The following is a 16,921-nucleotide window of genomic DNA, read 5'->3' on the forward strand; positions in this document are numbered from 1 at the left end:
CCTTTGTGTCACACACACACACACACACACACACACACCCCCGCCCGCCCCCCCTTTGCCTCTCTCTCGCGCGCTCTCTCTCTTTCTCTCTCTCTCTCTCTCAGACCCCTGCTTTGTCTGCCAGGCCGCCCTGTTCCGCCCTGGCGGATGGGGCGGGGTCTCGGCGAGTGTGAGGTCCTAGGAGGAGGGTGTGGGATCCCTCCTGGGGGGAGGGGGGACAGACACGTCAGCCCGGGCCTCAGCGTGGATGGGGGCGAGTGCGGGGGCGGGCAGAGGCTTAAATAGGCGGCTCTGCAGCCCCGACCCAGTGCGGACAGAGAAGGCAGCTGCTGCGACAGCACTGAGTGTCCTTGCCTGGGTCTACGATCCGAGCACGGGACCTACCCCTGACTCTGTGTGCGAGTGGGTGAGTGTCCTGTCGAACGGGATGGGGGTGGTCGCACCATCATGGTTGCCGATGGACGAGTCAGAAGGATGGGTCTCAAGTCAGGGCACAAAGACCTTCACGACTGAGATGGGACCACAGCAGGTCGTCGGTCCCGAGGCGCGCCCGGGGTCCAGTTTCCCTCTCCATCTCCATCGTGGCTTACGACCCATCCCAATTCTTCCCCAGACGGCGTCCGAAGCGATGACTCTCAATGGCGGCGGAGCAGGAGGGAGCCGCCGGGAGCGCGAGCGCCGTCGGGGCAGCACACCCTGGGGCTCGGCGCCTCCGCTGCACCGCCGAAGCATGCCGGTGGACGAGCGCGACCTGCAGGCGGCGCTAGCTCCCAGCGCTCTGGCCACTGCTGCGGCGGGGACCGGGACCCAGGGTCCGAGGCTGGACTGGCCAGAGAGCTCCTCTGACTCGCTTAGCTCAGGGGGCAGCGACTCAGACGAGAGTGTTTACAAGGTGCTGCTGCTGGGGGCGCCTGGCGTGGGCAAGAGCGCTCTGGCGCGTATCTTCGGTGGTTTAGAGGATGGGCCTGAAGCAGAGGCTGCAGGTGAGGGGCTGGGACTATTCCAAGGAGGGGAGATCCCAGGGTTAAAACTAGGGGTTACAGGGCTGGGGACCTGGGATAAAAGCCGCAAATAGCAAGGATTCTTAAGGCGCTTTCAGAATCATGCCTCTTCCTACCTATTTCACAGTTGGGGAAATGAAGGGAGAAGGAAACCTTGGTAGAGGAAGAAATGCTAGGTAGAAAGCCCAGGGCATACATATGGCTACTCTAGGATGGGGACAGGGCATCCCTTCCTGCTAGGACAGACAGGAGCACAGCCAGAGGGAGTTTCTAGGAGAGGCGCCTCAGGTGACCAAGGCCCCCAGAGAAGGTGACTATCATCATTCTAACTCAGGCCACTGTGGTCAGAACCACCCTGGGGCCCAGGCAGCAGATGGGCAGGGAGCACAGGACTGGCCACCCAGGACATTGCCAGCTTGGGGAAGGCGTGCCTAGGTGGGGGATCAGGCACAGCATGCCCTCCCCCCCCCACCCCCATCACTTCTGTTGCCCCGTAACAGCCACCAGTGGGCAGGAAGGTTGGGGGGGCTCTGGGGAAGAGTTGGGGAGTGCGGCCAGAACAGGACACCTGGCGCATGGGTGGGGGAGGGGAGGCTTTTGGCAGCCAGCAACTAACTTGACTACTGGTTTCCTGTCTAGGGCACACGTATGATCGCTCCATCGTGGTAGATGGAGAAGAGGCATCACTCATGGTCTATGATATCTGGGAGCAGGTAGGATGTAGACTGAGACCCAGGGTTAGGGTGGGAAGGGTGAGCCGGGGGTAGGGGCCTGCTGGAGTAACAACCTGGTAGCTGGTGTATGAGGCCTGTTGTGCAGATGTGTGTGTATGTGTTCTTTAGGATGGGGGCCACTGGCTACCTGGCCACTGTATGGCCATGGGGGATGCATACGTCATCGTGTACTCAGTGACAGACAAGGGCAGCTTCGAGAAGGCCTCAGAGCTGCGGGTCCAGCTACGGCGGGCACGGCAGACAGATGACGTGCCCATCATCCTTGTGGGCAACAAGAGTGACCTGGTGCGCTCTCGTGAGGTCTCCTTGGATGGTGAGCCGGGTGTGGGTCAGAAAGGGAGGGAGATCCTGGCTGGGCTGTGGTCAACTCAGTCTTGACTCAGCCTGAGTCCCTGGGGATGGTCATCAGTGGCTAAAAATGTTCAGGAAGAAAACTTGGGGGTGGGGGAGGGGAGAGCTGCTGTCCCCTCCCACAGGGCTCTCAAAACCTGAGAGTGCTGGGGAGAGGACCAAATGCACTAGGAGAGGTGGAAGCTGCTGGGTCACCTCAGGGTCCTCCTCACCTGTCCCCCTGTGACCCTGACCTAAGAGACAGGGGGTGAGGAGAGTGAATGGAACCAGGTCAGGAGGTCAGAACCTGGATCCCAGGCCCGGGCCAGTCTCAAAGGAGGCTTGCCCCTGGGGAGGACCCTCCCTTCTTGGGCTCAGGATCTTCCTTTTCGGCCCCCTGAACTGAGCCCCTCAGAGGTACCTAGCAGGGACTTGGTTACATTCCCACCATTTCATTGGTCATTCATCATGATATAACATCAAACCGTAGTTCACTAAGCTGTCCAACAAAGTTTTCATTCTCCTATGTTGACTAGTGAGGCACTTCCATTTACATACCAGACTTTCAAATTACTTCAATAAATGAGTCTCCTTTTGCGGGACTTTGTGAGCTCCTTAAATTTGGAACACCCAGCTGGGTGACCAGCAATGCCTGGGACCCTTCATACAGGTCCCAGGGTCTCTGTTTCTGAGGAGGATCCAGGTCTCCCCTGCCCCTTTCCCATAGATCCTTGAGTGGCAGGTGCCATGGGGCGGTCAGGATTGGAGTGGGCTCTTCATGACCTCACCCTTTGTTTACTGGTGTGTTCCTTTCCTCACCTACCCCAGAGGGCAGGGCCTGTGCAGTGGTCTTTGATTGCAAGTTTATTGAGACCTCGGCTGCGCTGCACCACAACGTCCAGGCGCTGTTTGAGGGCATCGTGCGTCAGATACGCCTGCGCAGGGACAGCAAAGAGGCCAACGCACGTCGGCAAGCAGGCACCCGGCGGCGAGAGAGCCTTGGCAAGAAGGCGAAGCGCTTCCTGGGCCGCATTGTAGCACGAAACAGCCGCAAGATGGCCTTTCGTGCCAAGTCCAAGTCTTGCCACGACCTCTCAGTGCTCTAGGCCTCAAGGCCACTTACAGCATTGTGCAGACAGTTGGGCAGATTGGTGGGCTGGCCCAGCAACTGCCCTAGGGGGGCCTAGGGGCTGGCTGAGGCTCGGGTGTCCCCCACCTCATGGTCATGGACAGACAGTGCTGCCCAGGGAGGTGGCTTCCACTGGCCATCGAGGGCTGAGCCCAAAGAGGTGCTTAGGCAGACCCATGTGAATCCCAAGCAGCAGCCTGAGGCCAGCCCATGGGACAGGTCTGTGTGTCGGAGAGAGGACTCTGCCTTTCTCTCCAGCCTGGTGTGCATGCCCTGGAGGGTGGCTGTTCAGTGCACTGGCTATTTGTTTACAGGCAGATTTTTGTAATAAAGTCTATTTGCTGATAGGTCAAGGCTGTGGACTCTGTGTTTCCTCATGGGGGGTGCACACTGCAGGAATAGTCAGGGTTTTCAAAGCTGAGAGGTGGGGGCTCACTGCCCCATCCTGGTGTGTGGACTTCACTGTCTTAATGTTGGGGCCCAGGTATAGCGAGCTGAGGCAGAGGGGGCAGGAATGGGTTGGGGCCTGGTGGGGGTCCCAGCAGCAGGGGGAGACATAAACCCCTCCCAGGTGTTATCCAGATTCTTCTCCTGCGCTGGGGCCTGACATTGTCCAGCTGGTTGAGGGTTCAATCGCCCCACTGTGTATAAGGGAGACTGAGGCTGCCCGAGAGACCACATCCTGCCTCAGGTCTCATGGCCAAACAGGAACTTTGCATGTGGCCTTCTGGCTGGTGTCTCTGCCTTGCTTCCGCCAGAGGGTCTGGAAGTCCACCCAGGTGAGGAGCTGTGGAAGACTTCAAGACTCCTTGGTTTGTTGAGGGTGGAGTGAGGAAGGAATATCCTGTGGACTTGACTCTGAATGGCTCCCGAGTGGCCTGATCAGAACATCCCACGCTCAGCATTGGCTAATGTGATGTTGGCAGACACAGATCCCAGAAGCCCCCCTGGCTGGAGTGAGAGGGTTCGCATCTGTGTGGGAATGCGTGCACGTTCACCGATAGAGGTGTGCCTGTCTCCCCGTCACTCATTCCCAGAAGGGGAGCCCTTATGGGCACAGAGGCCTGCTTTATGTATGTTGTTTCAGGAACAAGCATCCCCATTCAGTAATGGCGGATAGGGAACTAAAGGGCTTGCCCGAGTCACACAGGCTGAGCGGGGACGGTCTCTAGAGCTTGGACACAGCCAGGGACAAGGCTGGGGAGTTTCTGAGAAAGTTCCAGGCCAGGGTTCATACATTCCTTCATTAGTTCAATTTATTCCTTCCACTGGAAGCCTTTGCAACCTTGTTAGAGTCCTGATGCAGTTGTTCAACGGCAGGAGGCGGTTTGAAGGCTGCTCCTCAGCGTATGTGACCTCTGTGACTAACCCACATGCACCCCAGGGAAATGTTAACTGTTCAAAGCTTCTGCTGCACCACCTCCCCAACCAACACACTTCAAGGCAAGTGGAAGGCAAGGTTTTCTCAGAGCAGGTGAAGGTCCCAAGGCTTAAAGAGGAATCCGACCCAGATCTTCCTGGACCCGTCACTTATTGGCTGTGTGACCCTTGGCAAGCCACTCAACCTCTCTGTGCCCCAGTGTGAGACGAGAGGATGGTGTCCTCTTCAGAACAGAGTGAGTGGAATAATAAAGTTATGTGCTTAGAGAAGGCACATAGTAGGAATTTTACACATGAGAGACCTCTCAACATCCCCACACTGCACTGCTCCAGGCTGGGGTGACCGGGGTGCCCAGGTGACCATGAGGTAGGCACTCAGCTGCAACAGATGAGGTTGGGCGCAGCTGAGGGGTCCTGGCCCAGCCTTTGGCGGCATAGAACCGAACCAGATATGCAGTGGAAAGGACTCAGGGGAGACCATGGGAAGCTCCGAGGACAAGGACAGATTAGGGACCTTGTGACCCTTCCCACCCTCCCCCCTTGTCCTGGACTCCCAGGTCCCAGAAGCTTCTCTTGGCTCTGCTTGGCTGCCCTTACTGGGGGAAGGGCCCCTTGTCAGCCCTGCGATTCTCTCAAGGTCACCTGATCTGGCTTCGTCTTCTCTGTCCTACTCAGAGGCAGGAAGCAGTCTATTGTCTCAGCCCTTTCAGTGTCCAGGGGCTAGTGTGAGCACTTAGAGAGCTGCAGGGGTCTCACAGGCCACTGTCCCCCAACTCACTGTCACACCTCACTGGTAGGTGGCCTGGAGTCCTGAACGCCCAGTTCAGGACATGCACTTCACGTACAACCCCCAGGTGCTTGTCTTAGGTCCACAAGATAGATAGGAGCTGCCGAGGCTGGGCAAGGCCAGGTCATTGCTGGGTCCCTGAGTGCTGCCCCCGAGGGGCTTGCAGTCTGATGGAAGAGAGAGACAGTAAATCTGGTGTCCTCTCTGCATTGATAGAGATAGCACATGGGATGGGATGGGGAAGGTATTCCCAGAGGAGAACCTTGAACACAACTGGGAGCCCAGGGAAGGTTTCCTGGAGAAGGGAATTTGAGCTGAGTACTGACGCCTGAGCAGGGGCTCCCCAGACAGATGAAGGGGTGGGAATGGCATCCAGACAAAAAGAACAGAATGGGCCAAGGTGGAGCTGCAGGTGCTGGTGCACAGGGCAGAAGGGGGATCGAGTGTGGAGCCACAGAGAAAGTAGTCATCCCTCCATATCCACAGGGGACCCTCACAGATATCAAAATCTGTGGATGCTCAAGTCCTTTATCTAAATGGTGTAATACTTGCAAATAACCTATGTACATCTTCCCGTATACTTTAAGTGATCTCTATAATATCTATTTTATAATCGTCTTATAATATCTAATACTTAAATCATCTTACATAATCTAACACAATGTAAGTTCTACATAAAGAGTTGTTATACCGCGGTGCTGAAGGAACAATGGCAAGGAAAAAAGTGTACACGTTCAGTAACACATACCCCTCGTAGAGCTAACTGCACGTCAACGACAATGGAACAATTTCTTTTTTGAATAGTGTTGATCTACAGTTGGTTGAATCTGCACTCTGTACTGTCCAAACGCAGAGGGCCAAGGAGCGCCCACTGGGCTGTGTAGGGATGGGAGGAGTGCCAGGCGGCAGATCTCCCCACCTCCTGGGGCTGGCAGCGGCAGATGCTGAGCAGCCCCCAGCTTTCCAAAGTCAATGAGTAACTTGGGGGGCTGGGCAGGGCCAGGCACGCTGCTGTGGGCCCAGTGGTGTTTTCCACTCCTGAGCAAGCGTGGCAGGACCGCCTACCTGCTCAAGTGTCCGCCCTTCCTGCTCAAGTGTCCGCCCTGCCCTACTCCACCCAGCCGGTCCAGCCAGCACTCCTTGGAGAAAAAAGCCTTCTCACCTGGCAGCTGGACCGCAGGAGCCAGCTTTAGGCACCAGTAGGTGAAGGACTGGGAGCTGGGGGCGGGGGTGGGCAGGGCTGAGGTGGGGATGGAGGTGGGGGAAGGAGAAACACTGCCCTGTCCTCCCATCATCCAGGGAAGATTGGAGCGGTGGTCGTGCTCCGCGTGCCCAGCTCCATGCTGAGGGCTAGAAAATGCCAAGATGAGGGCAGGGCTCCTGCCCTGAGGGGACTCTGAGTCTGAAGGATGGCAGTGGAAGGAAGAACAGTCCTGGAGACCCTGAACCAAGCGTCCTCTGTTCTAGGAAGAATTCTGCCTGTGGTTAATTAATCCTCTGTGACCTTGGTCAGGCCCTGTCCTTCAGGCCTTGCTGCAACTGGAGGCAATTGCAGGAAGTGACCCTCAGAGTGATCAGGGTCTTTCCAAACTTTTGTGATTTTCAGGGCTGCTGGGAAATACCGCTTTGGGATCCACGATTTGCAGAGCCTAAGGTGGGAAGGAGAGCAAGGTCTGAAGGTGAAACTCCCATGGAGCTCCTTGTGGGGGCAACAACCAAGAAGCAGCAGGGTGGCTGGGCCTAGGGGCCTTGGCGGGCCTGGCCGAACAGCTGGACACTGCCCTGCAAGCGATGGGGAGCCACAGGCCCTTCTAAGGGGAGGAAGAAGAGGCCAGTCCGCCATGTGGTCCCTCTGTCTATGTGTTTGGAAGGAGCTGAGGCAGGGGGCAGGGTGAGAGTGGGTGGTGGTAGTGTTCACGTGGATGGGATGGGGGGGCAGCTCTGAGAGTTGGTGGACATGGGACGGGAGGAGGCCTCGCTGCTGGCCCCATAGGGACCAAGTAGGAGGTTCAGCTGAAGAAGGAGGGACAGTTACATCCCAAGAGATTTGGGGAAGCCAAGGCCTGGGGCTGAGTGGGGATGAGGAGGGGAATACTTTCTAGGGGAAGGTGATGGGCGGGATCCCCAGCCCACCAATCTGAGCTGGACCCTCACTTCCATGTCCCGCAGGCCCGTCCTGACCATGGTCTCTGCCTGGTTGTGGCTGCTTTGCCTCTCCATTCCCCAGGTGAGCTGGGCCCTGCTCCCCTCCTTCAGATCCTGGTTTTGGGGGCTGGCACCCTTGCTCCCCACTCCACCTTGACCAGTTACACCCACCATGGATGGTAGTAGTTGGGGGCAGGGGGTCAGAGTTGGCTTTCGGCCTGTTGTGGGGCCGTGAGGGTGGATTCATTAAGGTATGGCCAGGTCCAGGGCACAGGCAGAAATTCCCCTCCCTGTTAGGTCCCCAGTGTCATGGCAGGAAGACAGAGCCTGGTGACAACATGAGAATCTTCCCACAGGCTCTCCCCGAGACCCAGCCTGCAGAGCTGCGTGTGGAAGTCCCGGAAAACTATGGTGGAAATTTCCCTTTGTACCTGACTAAGGTGGGCTGCCCTCTCTTCTTTCTCTGGCTCACTTAAACCCTGCTCTCTGGAGAATATGCAGTATAGTGTGCATGACTAGAAAGATTTTAATCCCAGAAGAAAGTAGATCTTTCATTAAAAGAATGAAGTATTGGGAGAGGAGTTTCAGGCTTTACACAGAAGGGCAGGGAGTATTAGGAAGCATCAGGGACAGGGGAGAGACCGCTGGCTTTGAATCTCAGTTGTGTTATCTCCTGGTTGTATGACCTCAAGTAAGTGCTCGACCTCGCTGAGCTTCTGTTTCCCCTCTTATAAAATAGGGCCACTGGGTGGAGGGGACATCCCCCAAGCCTTGTCCCTACTCCCTTTACCTCTGTTCTTCCCTATCAGCTGCCACTACCCCGTGAGAAAGCTGAGGGCCAGATTTTACTGTCAGGAAACTCAGGTGTGGCAGCTGGGGACTTCTTTGCTGTGGATCCCGACTCCAACTTCCTACTGGTGACCAGAGCCCTGGACCGAGAGGAACAGGCAGAGTACCAGCTACAGGTAGGGCTGGGCCAGGTGTGGGGGAGAACATCGAAGGCAGGGCAGAACACTAACTACCTTTCCCTGCAGGTCACCCTGGAGACTGAGGATGGACGTGTCCTTTGGGGCCCACAGCCTGTTCGTGTGCGTGTGAAGGATGAAAATGACCAGGTGCCCCATTTCTCCCAGGCCACCTACAGAGTTCAGCTGAGCCAGGGCACTAGGCCTGGTGAGTGGCCAGGGCAGCCAGCTCCCAGCAAGTTCAGGTGGGCATTGATGGGAGGGAAGAGAGTAAGGAGATGGCCAGAGAGTCAGCATAGGGACAGGGTACACATGGTCCAATTTCTGTCCCATTCTGCACCCCTCTACCTCACTGAGGGTCCTCAGGTGAGTCCCATCCACATTGGTCTCTGGTTTGTTCATCTGTAAAGTGGGGTAAAAAGCTGCAGGTCACCCTGAGTCATGATATGATGATGGGTATGGAAGGAAGGACCAGGAAGAGATAGGGAGGCATGGGAGACTCTCTCATCCCCTGCATCCCTTATGGCTTGCCCTCTTTGTGCACACCAGGCATTCCCTTCCTCTTCCTGGAGGCTTCGGACGGGGATGAGCCAGGAACAGCTAACGCAGATCTCCGATTCCGCATCCTGAACCAGGCCCCAGCCCAGCCTTTTCCAGACATGTTCCAGCTGGACCCTCAGCTGGGGGCTCTGGCCCTCAGCCCCAAGGGTGAGCCTGCGCTGGGTGTGATGGGGAGGGAGAATCTGGGAAAACCTGGAGAAGATGGTCACAGAAGGATAGGTTGGAACTTGAGACATAAAATAGGAGGAAAGAACATTCTAGATGAAGAGAGTATCAAAGCAAAAGTTCATACTCGAACCATGCATGGGGGTAGAATCATGCAAGCAGAGTTAAGAAATGGCATCCATGGAGTGTCTGAGCCCTGCATTCTGGAGAGCCGGGCCTAAGGAACAAGGATAGGAGAGGCCTGAGGGGTTATAACCTAGGACATGGCTGGGAGACCTTCGGATTGACAGCAAGAACGACCTACACCTGCGAGTTCAGACCAGCGGCATGGTCTGAGGATAGGAAGAAAAGCCAATCATATACCCACCTAGCCAGCCAGCCATTCACTCATCTACTGCCCAACCGCATATGCAGCCCATCTATCCAAATATCCATCCAAACTAACTCGACCACTCACCCAAATCCCCATCTATCTTGCTGCTCCCCAAACTCCCACCCATCCGCCTAGTCAACCACCCGTTCATCCATCTGGTCGTCTACTCATCTACCCATTCATCCATGTGCTCCCCGCACTGTCCTGCTCATCCATGCATCCAGCCTGTCAGTCATTCATTGCGTGGCTAGATATGGAAATGACTTTGCAAACTGTCAAGTCCTGGTTGGCTGTTCACAACGGTGCTAAAAGTCCTTCTCATCTCTTGGCCAAGATAATGTCCTGAACACCTGCCATATGCTTGGCTTTGTGTTTGGTACCTTGCTGAGAAGGATGCCCTGAACTCCTGCTCTCTAGCGCCCTGCTCAGCTAACAACTTGGCCTCTTTTAGGGAGCACCAGCCTGGACCAGGTCCCAGAGGGACCCTACCAACTGTTGATACAGGTTAAGGATATGGGTGACCAGGCCTCAGGCCACCAGGCCACAGCTACTGTCGAGGTCTCCATAGTAGAGAGCACCTGGGTGCCCCAGGATCCTATTCACCTGGCGGAGAATCTGAAAGTTCCATACCCGCACCACTTTTACCAGGTGAGTAAGTTCCTGTAAGCGGCGGAGGAAACCCCGTGGATGGCGCAGCTGGGTCTGAGACGCAGGGAGATTTTGGGGGTGTGTCTGGGCCCCCGCTTGACCTCTCCTCCTCTCCTACTTGTGCTCCTCCCTCCACTGTCCCCATCAATTCTCATCATGGAGAGGACTGGGACATTCAAGGCCCTGGGACCAGGCCCACAGCCCATCACCTGCTGTCCTCTGGCAGGTGTGGCTCTATGCCGTGACCTCGTGGACTTGCCCCAGGCTTCCTCAGGGAGAACAGCTGCCACCCCCTGCTGCTCCCCGCCGTAGGGATTATCACTCGGGCCAGGAATGTCTCAGGCCTCCTCGAGGAATGCCCTAGGGCCAGGCCCTACCTGAGGGAAGAGAATCAAACAATCTGGTTATTCAGGCACTTTGGGAAGGGTCCAGGCTTGGACCAGCACGAAGCCACCATGGAACTGCCACAACCAAAGGTGTCCCAAACAGAACAACCCCCTGGACTCAGGGATGACAGCAATTTACATTGGGTCACACAGTAATTGGGGCCCATGCCCCCCACCTGAGAACAACTGGACAGTAAGGGTTGGCATATGCTGTTCCTGCCTCTCATCCTGGGTTATCCTCATTCTCTGTCCCTCCTCCCAGGTACACTGGAGTGGGGGGGATGTACATTATCACCTAGAGAGCCAGCCCCCTGGACCCTTTGATGTGGATCCAGCGGGGAAACTCTACGTGACCATGGAGTTGGACCGAGAAGCCCAGGCTGAGGTGAGGTGAGGGGGGAAGCCAGGAGGGTAGGCTAAGGGGTGCTTAGTCACTGTCTGGTCGGTTTTTGGGGGTGTCACATGCCCCACAGGCACTGAGACAGTGAAAGAGCACCCAGAAGCACTGGAGCTGGCCATCAGAGGGAACCCAGACCCAGGTCAGGCTGGAGCTGCCCTTGGCCTTCATCTGAAGCCCCACACTGCCCACTGTAGTACCTGCTCCAGGTGCGGGCTCAGAATACCCGTGGTGAAGACTACACAGAACCTCTGGAGCTGCAGGTGGTGGTGATGGATGAGAATGACAACGTGCCTCTTTGTCCCACAAGTGGCCCCCCAGTCAGCATCCCTGAGCTCAGCCCCCCAGGTGGGCTATAGGTCTTGTCAGGGGCTGGGGGAGGGATGAAGTCTTATGAACCCTCCCATTTTGTTCTTCTTTGGGACGGGGCCAGCCTAAATGACCCCCACACACACACACACACACACACACACACACACACACACACGGGCTCAGGGTCAGCCCAGCACAAAAGAGGAGTGGGCGAAGTAAGGCCTCCAGGCTGGGCCCTGGTCCCACCCATGTGGGGGCTGTCTTTGCAGGCACCAAGGTGACTCAGCTGCTGGCAGAGGACAAGGATGCCCCTGGTTCCCCCAATTCCCACGTTGTGTATCAGCTGCTGAGCTCTGAGCCTGAGGAGGGCCCTGAGGGGAGAGCCTTTGAGCTAGACTCCGCCTCAGGCAGTGTGACAACGGGGGCGCTCCCCCTCCACGCGGGCCAGCACTTCCTGCTTCAGGTGTTGGCTGTTGACCTAGGAGGAGCAGAGGGTGGTAAGTGCTCTGATGGTGACCCCGATGATGACCCAGGTTCCCTGCCCCCTGTGTCTCTGTTCTGGCCTCCCCAACATGCATCCCTGTGCCTCAGGTCTCAGCAGCACATGTGAGGTCACTGTCACAGTCAAGGACATCAATGACCATGCTCCAGAGTTCACCACTTCCCAGGTAAGCAGCAGCAGGGGCGGAGGCCTTGGGAAGGCCCTGATGGGGGACTCACGCCCATCCAAATTTCTCCAGATTGAGCCCATTCGCCTCCCAGAGGACACAGAGCCCGGGACTCTGGTGGCCACACTCACGGCCACTGATGCCGACCTTGAGCCTGCCTTCCGCCTCATGGACTTTGCCATTGAGGCAGGGAATGTAGACGGGACCTTTGGCTTGGATTGGGAGCCAGATTCTGGTCATGTCCAACTGCGACTCCTCGAGGTAAAAGGCCTGGGGTGGGGGAGGGGCACGCACATACACACATATATACACAAGTGTGCACACACCAGCCCACACAGTGACCCAGGCCCCTCTGGTTCCAGAACCTCAGCTATGAGGCAGCTCCAAGTCACGAGCTGGTCGTGGTGGTGCAGAGCGTGGCAGAGCTGGTGGGGCCAGGCCCGGGCCCTGGGGCCACAGCCACAGTGACTGTGCTGGTGGAGAAGGTGGTGCCGCCGCCCAAGTTGGACCGAGAGAGCTATGAGGCCAGCGTCCCAGTCAACTCCCCAGCCGGCTCCTTCCTGATGACCATCCAGCCCTCAGACCCCATGAGCAGTCCTCTCAGGTGAGCCAGAAGCCCATTCGCTTCCCTGGGCTGCACCTGCCCTGCTCCTCAGAGGTGACCCCAGGGCCTCAGAGGCAACTCGTGTTATGTATGGCCGCGGCACTCCTCAGGCCTGGCTAATGCCAAGGCTGTGACTCCTTGGGGAGGATCGGGGCTGGTTGAGCGGGACCACACACACAGAGGGGCAATTGGACCCCATGAGAGCACAGATGGCGCTTCCCATGCTGGCCGGACCGGGCTGTCTTCAGCACCCTTGTCCAGTGTGCAGCACGGACGGGCTGTCCAATCCTGGTCTCTTCATGGGTGACCTGGGACTAGTGGAATTGAGCTAGGCACCCCCAGGTTCTGAGAGTCCCTTCCCCACCCACAATATCTACGGTCCAAGCCCTACCTCCCAACAAGTCCCCAAAGCTGGGAAGAGAGATTAGGCACCCCAGGAACTGCTGCCACCCCCAAATCACAGAGAGCATATAAAACTTTAGCGGGTCACACGGCCCTGGAGGTCTCTGAGCAAGACCCCATATATCATCCCAGTGCTTCCACCCCATCATCTTCTCTGGACCTCAGGTTCTCCCTGGTCAATGACTCAGAGGGCTGGCTCTGCATCAAAGAGGTCTCCGGGGAGGTGCACACGGCCCGTCCCCTGCAGGGTGCCCAGCCCGGGGACATGTACACAGTGCTGGTGGAGGCCCAGGACGCAGGTATGGCTGGGCAGCAGTGGGGGGCCTCTGAGAGGGAGACAAGACTCAGATAAACAGGCGGATAGGCAGGACAGAACTGCCCCCTGGGACCCTTGCTGGCATCTACTCTGCCCCCTGCAGGAGGGAGGGGTGAGGGTTGGGTCCGATGTCCCTCTCTGAGAATGCCTGGCCTCTGTCTCTCCTCTCAGACCACTCCTTTTGCAACCCCCCAACCCGGTCCCTTATCCCCAGGGGGCTTCTCACAGGCTGGGAGCAGAAGGTGTGGGGCAGGGCAGATGGGAGAAGGGCCAGGGGCTAAGCCTGAATGGGACACCGAGGCCAGGTATGGAAACTCTGGATGCCACTTTGATAGGATGAAGAGCTGGCCCAGGAGTGGGTACATCAGGGAAGCAGGTTTTAGCTCTGAGCTGGGCCGTCCCATGGTGTAGTACAGACCCAGCACGAGTGAGCTCCTCTGCACATAGTCGGGGGGCATGGGGAAATGAGGACAAGCTTGATACCCAGGAAAGCACACACAAAAAAAGGTGTGGCAGCCGTTTGGGTAGTGGTGAGGGTGAAGTACATTTTGAGGAAGAGACTGGCATAGGAATGATGACGGGGATGGAGAGGAGCGGGTAGAGTGGAGGGCAGGGGAATCAGCAGGTTGAGTCTGATGGGCGGAAAGGGACCAGCCAGGGGACTCCAGACGCAACCCCACCCTTACAAGGGCCCGGGCCAGCTCAGCACTGCCTCCTCTGCAGATGAGCCAACACTGAGCACCTCTGTGACCCTCGTGATCCACTTCCTGAAGGCCCCTTCGGCCCCAACCCCAACTCTGGCCCTTGTGCCCACCCGACACCTCTGCACACCCCGCAAGAACCATGGTGTGGTTGTCAGCGGACTCAGCGAGGATGCTGACCTGGCTGATGGGCACGGTCCCTACAGTTTTGCCCTTGGTCACAACCCCACGGTGCAGCGGGATTGGCGCATCCAGGCTCTCAACGGTGTGTGGTGGGCGAAGGGGTGAGGGCTGTGGCCCAGGCAGAAAGAGGGTGGTGCTCGAAGTGAGATGCCCTTCCACCATGGAGGGGGGCCTGGGCTTAGGAGGAGCAGTCCCCAGAGGGCCCGTGCAGGGTAGTGATTCTAATCACTGCTTATGGTTCCAACAGGTTCCCATGCCTATCTCACCCTGGCCCTGCATTGGGTGGAGCCACGTGAATACTTAGTCCCTGTAGTTGTCAGCCATAACGCCCGGATGTGGCAGCTCCTGGTCCGAGGTGAGGCCAAGGCTCTGGTGTGGCCTGCAGTTTCTGAGGGAACCACTGGATGCAGGGGGAGGGACTGGGTCCATGTGCCTGCAGGCTCACATGCACACACACAGAGGAGCATGTGCCCTCCCCTCACACGAATACATACGTATCCACAACAACACACATAGCAGCCAGCTGGGCCAGGTTGGGAGCCCCGAACAGCTGGAGAGACCCCTCCCAATCACCGCTTTTACCTTTTTCTCTTGCTTGCCCCTAGTGATCGTGTGCCGCTGCAACAAGGAGGGACAGTGCTTGCGCAAGGTGGGCCGCATGAAGGGCATGCCCACGAAGCTGTCAGCGGTGGGCATCCTCGTGGGCACCCTGCTAGCAATAGGTAATGGCGGCTGGGCTCCTGCATGGGAGAGGGGGATGGGTGGTCAGAGCCCCAGCCTCCAGATGAGCAGGGCCCTTGTCCCCCGGGTGCTCCCCAGGCTGGAGCAGGAGTCCCCCCAACTCTCCTAGTCATTACGCTCTTGCCTCCTGTTATACTCACCATTGCCACCATTGGTGACAGCATTTACTGTTACATTATTGCACAGTGACTGTGTGACAGGCCCTGGGCCAAGCATAGGATTATTGCATTGAATCATCCCCAAACCCTGTGAGATAGATCCTGGCATCTTCTCATTTTCCAGATGAGGTCCCTGATGCTCAGAGAGGTTAAGTAACTTGTCTGAGGTTACACAGCCAGGGTGTCGCAGAGCCCTGGTCTTTCTGGCTGAAGTCCTTCAATCTAAGCCTCCCTCGCCATCCCCTTTCAGTTTTCAGCCCCCGCCCCTAAATTTTTTACTGGCCGGTTTTCTTGACTGGTTCTAGCACAATGTACACTACAATGTGCCTTTCTCTCAGAGGTCTGTGGAAACAGCTCACTGGCTCCCAGATGAGCCCCACGCAAACTCTTCCTCAGAGAAGGGAACCTTGGAGGCTTGGGAGGTCTGGGCGGCCTCAAGGGGGTGGGTCCTGGTGAGAGCTGAGCAGGCCAAGCAGTCAGGCTTCTTTAGGAACAAGGACCATGGTCATGCCAACGCAGCCTTGGGGATGCTGTCGGGGAAACTTTGCTTCCTCATTAAACCAATACCAATAGTAGGGAGTCCCTAGTGATGGACAAGTCCCACGGTCCCTTCTGAAGGCTGATCCATCCCTCTCGGGCCCCTCAGGCATCTTCCTCATCCTCATCTTCACCCACTTGACTCTGGCGAGGAAGAAGGACCTCGATCAGCCAGCGGACAGTGTACCCCTGAAGGCAGCGGTTTGAATGGCACAGGCAGCTCCAGCTCAGAGGTTGGCCTCTGACTCCACCTGAATCTACTGGAAGAGGGCCCAGCACCATGGCTCCGTGGGGGTCAGGTCAGAGCAGAAGGCCTTCACCTGCCCTGGGGTGGAGGCAACATCACCGGACACGCCCGAGCACTTCTATGGGCTGCCCGTGGGAGCGCTCCAAATGGTGGCATATTTGATAATAAAGCCTCAGAGAGCTGGGCACAGGCCCTAAGGGACTGCTGTGCCCCTGTCCAAGTGTCCGTGTATGTGTTTGTTGCCTGTGTCCACTTGCCCCTTTATACCTTCCCCGTCTCCTGCTGCACAGAAAGGGTCTGGGGGCTTGAGGGAAAAGGCTGGGGTCCCCTCTAGGGAAAGTCAAAGGGGCATTATATGAGTCCTTGGTGAGATCTTGAGCAGGGTGGGTCATTTCTTTCTTTAAAAAAAATCTTTACTTATTTATTTTTAGAGAGAGGGGAAGGGAGGGAGAAAAAGGGAGAGAAACATCAGTCGGTTGCGATTGGGTGCATTTCGTACACTCCCTGACCAGGGACTGAACCTGCAACCCAGGCATGTACCCTGACTGGGAATCAAACTGGTGACCTTCTGCTTTGTGGGATGATGCCCAACCAACTGAGTCACACCGGTGAGGGAAGGGCAGATCATTTCCATAGGCCTTTGGAGACCACTGGCTGCAAATCCTGGATGGGTCCACTTTGTTCAGGTGGTGGCCGAGAAGGATGTCTTTGAGAGTGTCATTCTTGTGTTTTGCCTAATGTCATCTTTGCTGTAGGAGGGCACCTTGTAAGTCCATGTCTTCTGTTCATGCGTGAGTACCCTTGTGTTCCTATGCATGAGTCACCTGCGGACAGGAGTAGGTTGAGGTCTCCCAGTCTCAGGAGGAGTCTGGGCAAGAATCGTGAAGGCCCTGTGGGGCTAGGACAGGAGAGGTGAGGCTTGGGATGGGGCCCCTCTGCTCCAGTGCTGGCCCCAACGCACCTTTGTGTTTCTCACGCGGGCTGGTCAGCACAAGGGGAGTCTGCAGAAAGTCGGAGAAGGACGAATCACTCAGATGGACACCTGGGGTGG

At 57.1% G+C, this 16,921-nt stretch overlaps 2 protein-coding genes across 5 annotated transcripts; both read left to right on the top strand.

Moving 5' to 3' along the window:
• Positions 1–299: 299 nt before the first annotated feature.
• RRAD (RRAD, Ras related glycolysis inhibitor and calcium channel regulator) lies at positions 300–3,504 on the top strand. The gene is made up of 5 exons (XM_054579073.1): positions 300–406; positions 614–983; positions 1,641–1,714; positions 1,844–2,048; positions 2,894–3,504. Exons 2-5 carry the CDS (start codon positions 629–631, stop codon positions 3,169–3,171), a joined length of 912 nt encoding a protein of 303 aa, XP_054435048.1. The 5' UTR covers positions 300–406; positions 614–628; the 3' UTR covers positions 3,172–3,504.
• A 4,039-nt stretch (positions 3,505–7,543) lies between these two features.
• CDH16 (cadherin 16) lies at positions 7,544–15,967 on the top strand. Of its 4 annotated transcripts, none has more exons than XM_054579075.1 (17): positions 7,544–7,588; positions 7,863–7,946; positions 8,316–8,471; positions 8,541–8,679; positions 9,021–9,179; positions 10,022–10,218; positions 10,867–10,989; positions 11,199–11,349; positions 11,583–11,810; positions 11,905–11,981; positions 12,054–12,242; positions 12,344–12,585; positions 13,153–13,290; positions 14,097–14,269; positions 14,435–14,542; positions 14,793–14,909; positions 15,733–15,967. In XM_054579075.1, exons 1-17 carry the CDS (start codon positions 7,544–7,546, stop codon positions 15,828–15,830), a joined length of 2,424 nt encoding a protein of 807 aa, XP_054435050.1. In that variant the 3' UTR covers positions 15,831–15,967. The 4 variants fall into 4 exon arrangements, with proteins under 4 accessions (XP_054435050.1, XP_054435051.1, XP_054435049.1 ...); XM_054579076.1 differs by having other exon boundaries at positions 13,153–13,288; positions 14,146–14,269; XM_054579074.1 differs by having other exon boundaries at positions 13,153–13,286; positions 14,027–14,269.
• The last annotated feature ends 954 nt before the right edge of the window (positions 15,968–16,921 follow it).

Source organism: Pteronotus mesoamericanus, unplaced genomic scaffold, assembly GCF_021234165.1.
Source record: "Pteronotus mesoamericanus isolate MK-2021 breed Mesoamerican mustached bat unplaced genomic scaffold, CSHL_Meso_final contig_52, whole genome shotgun sequence".
Classification (NCBI taxonomy): Eukaryota; Metazoa; Chordata; class Mammalia; order Chiroptera; family Mormoopidae; genus Pteronotus; species Pteronotus mesoamericanus.

What these genes read in the sequence shown, in the direction of transcription:
- RRAD (XM_054579073.1), top strand. Translation starts at nt 629, where the DNA reads ATGACTCTCAATGGCGGCGGAGCAGGAGGGAGCCGCCGGGAGCGCGAG. An exon ending in TCTATGATATCTGGGAGCAG is followed by an intron (nt 1,715 to 1,843) that starts GTAGGATGTAGA and finishes TGTGTTCTTTAG; the next exon opens with GATGGGGGCCACTGGCTACC. An exon ending in TCGTGAGGTCTCCTTGGATG is followed by an intron (nt 2,049 to 2,893) that starts GTGAGCCGGGTG and finishes CACCTACCCCAG; the next exon opens with AGGGCAGGGCCTGTGCAGTG.
- CDH16 (XM_054579074.1), top strand. Translation starts at nt 7,544, where the DNA reads ATGGTCTCTGCCTGGTTGTGGCTGCTTTGCCTCTCCATTCCCCAG. An exon ending in AGGCAGAGTACCAGCTACAG is followed by an intron (nt 8,472 to 8,540) that starts GTAGGGCTGGGC and finishes CTTTCCCTGCAG; the next exon opens with GTCACCCTGGAGACTGAGGA. An exon ending in GGGCACCCTGCTAGCAATAG is followed by an intron (nt 14,910 to 15,732) that starts GTAATGGCGGCT and finishes CGGGCCCCTCAG; the next exon opens with GCATCTTCCTCATCCTCATC.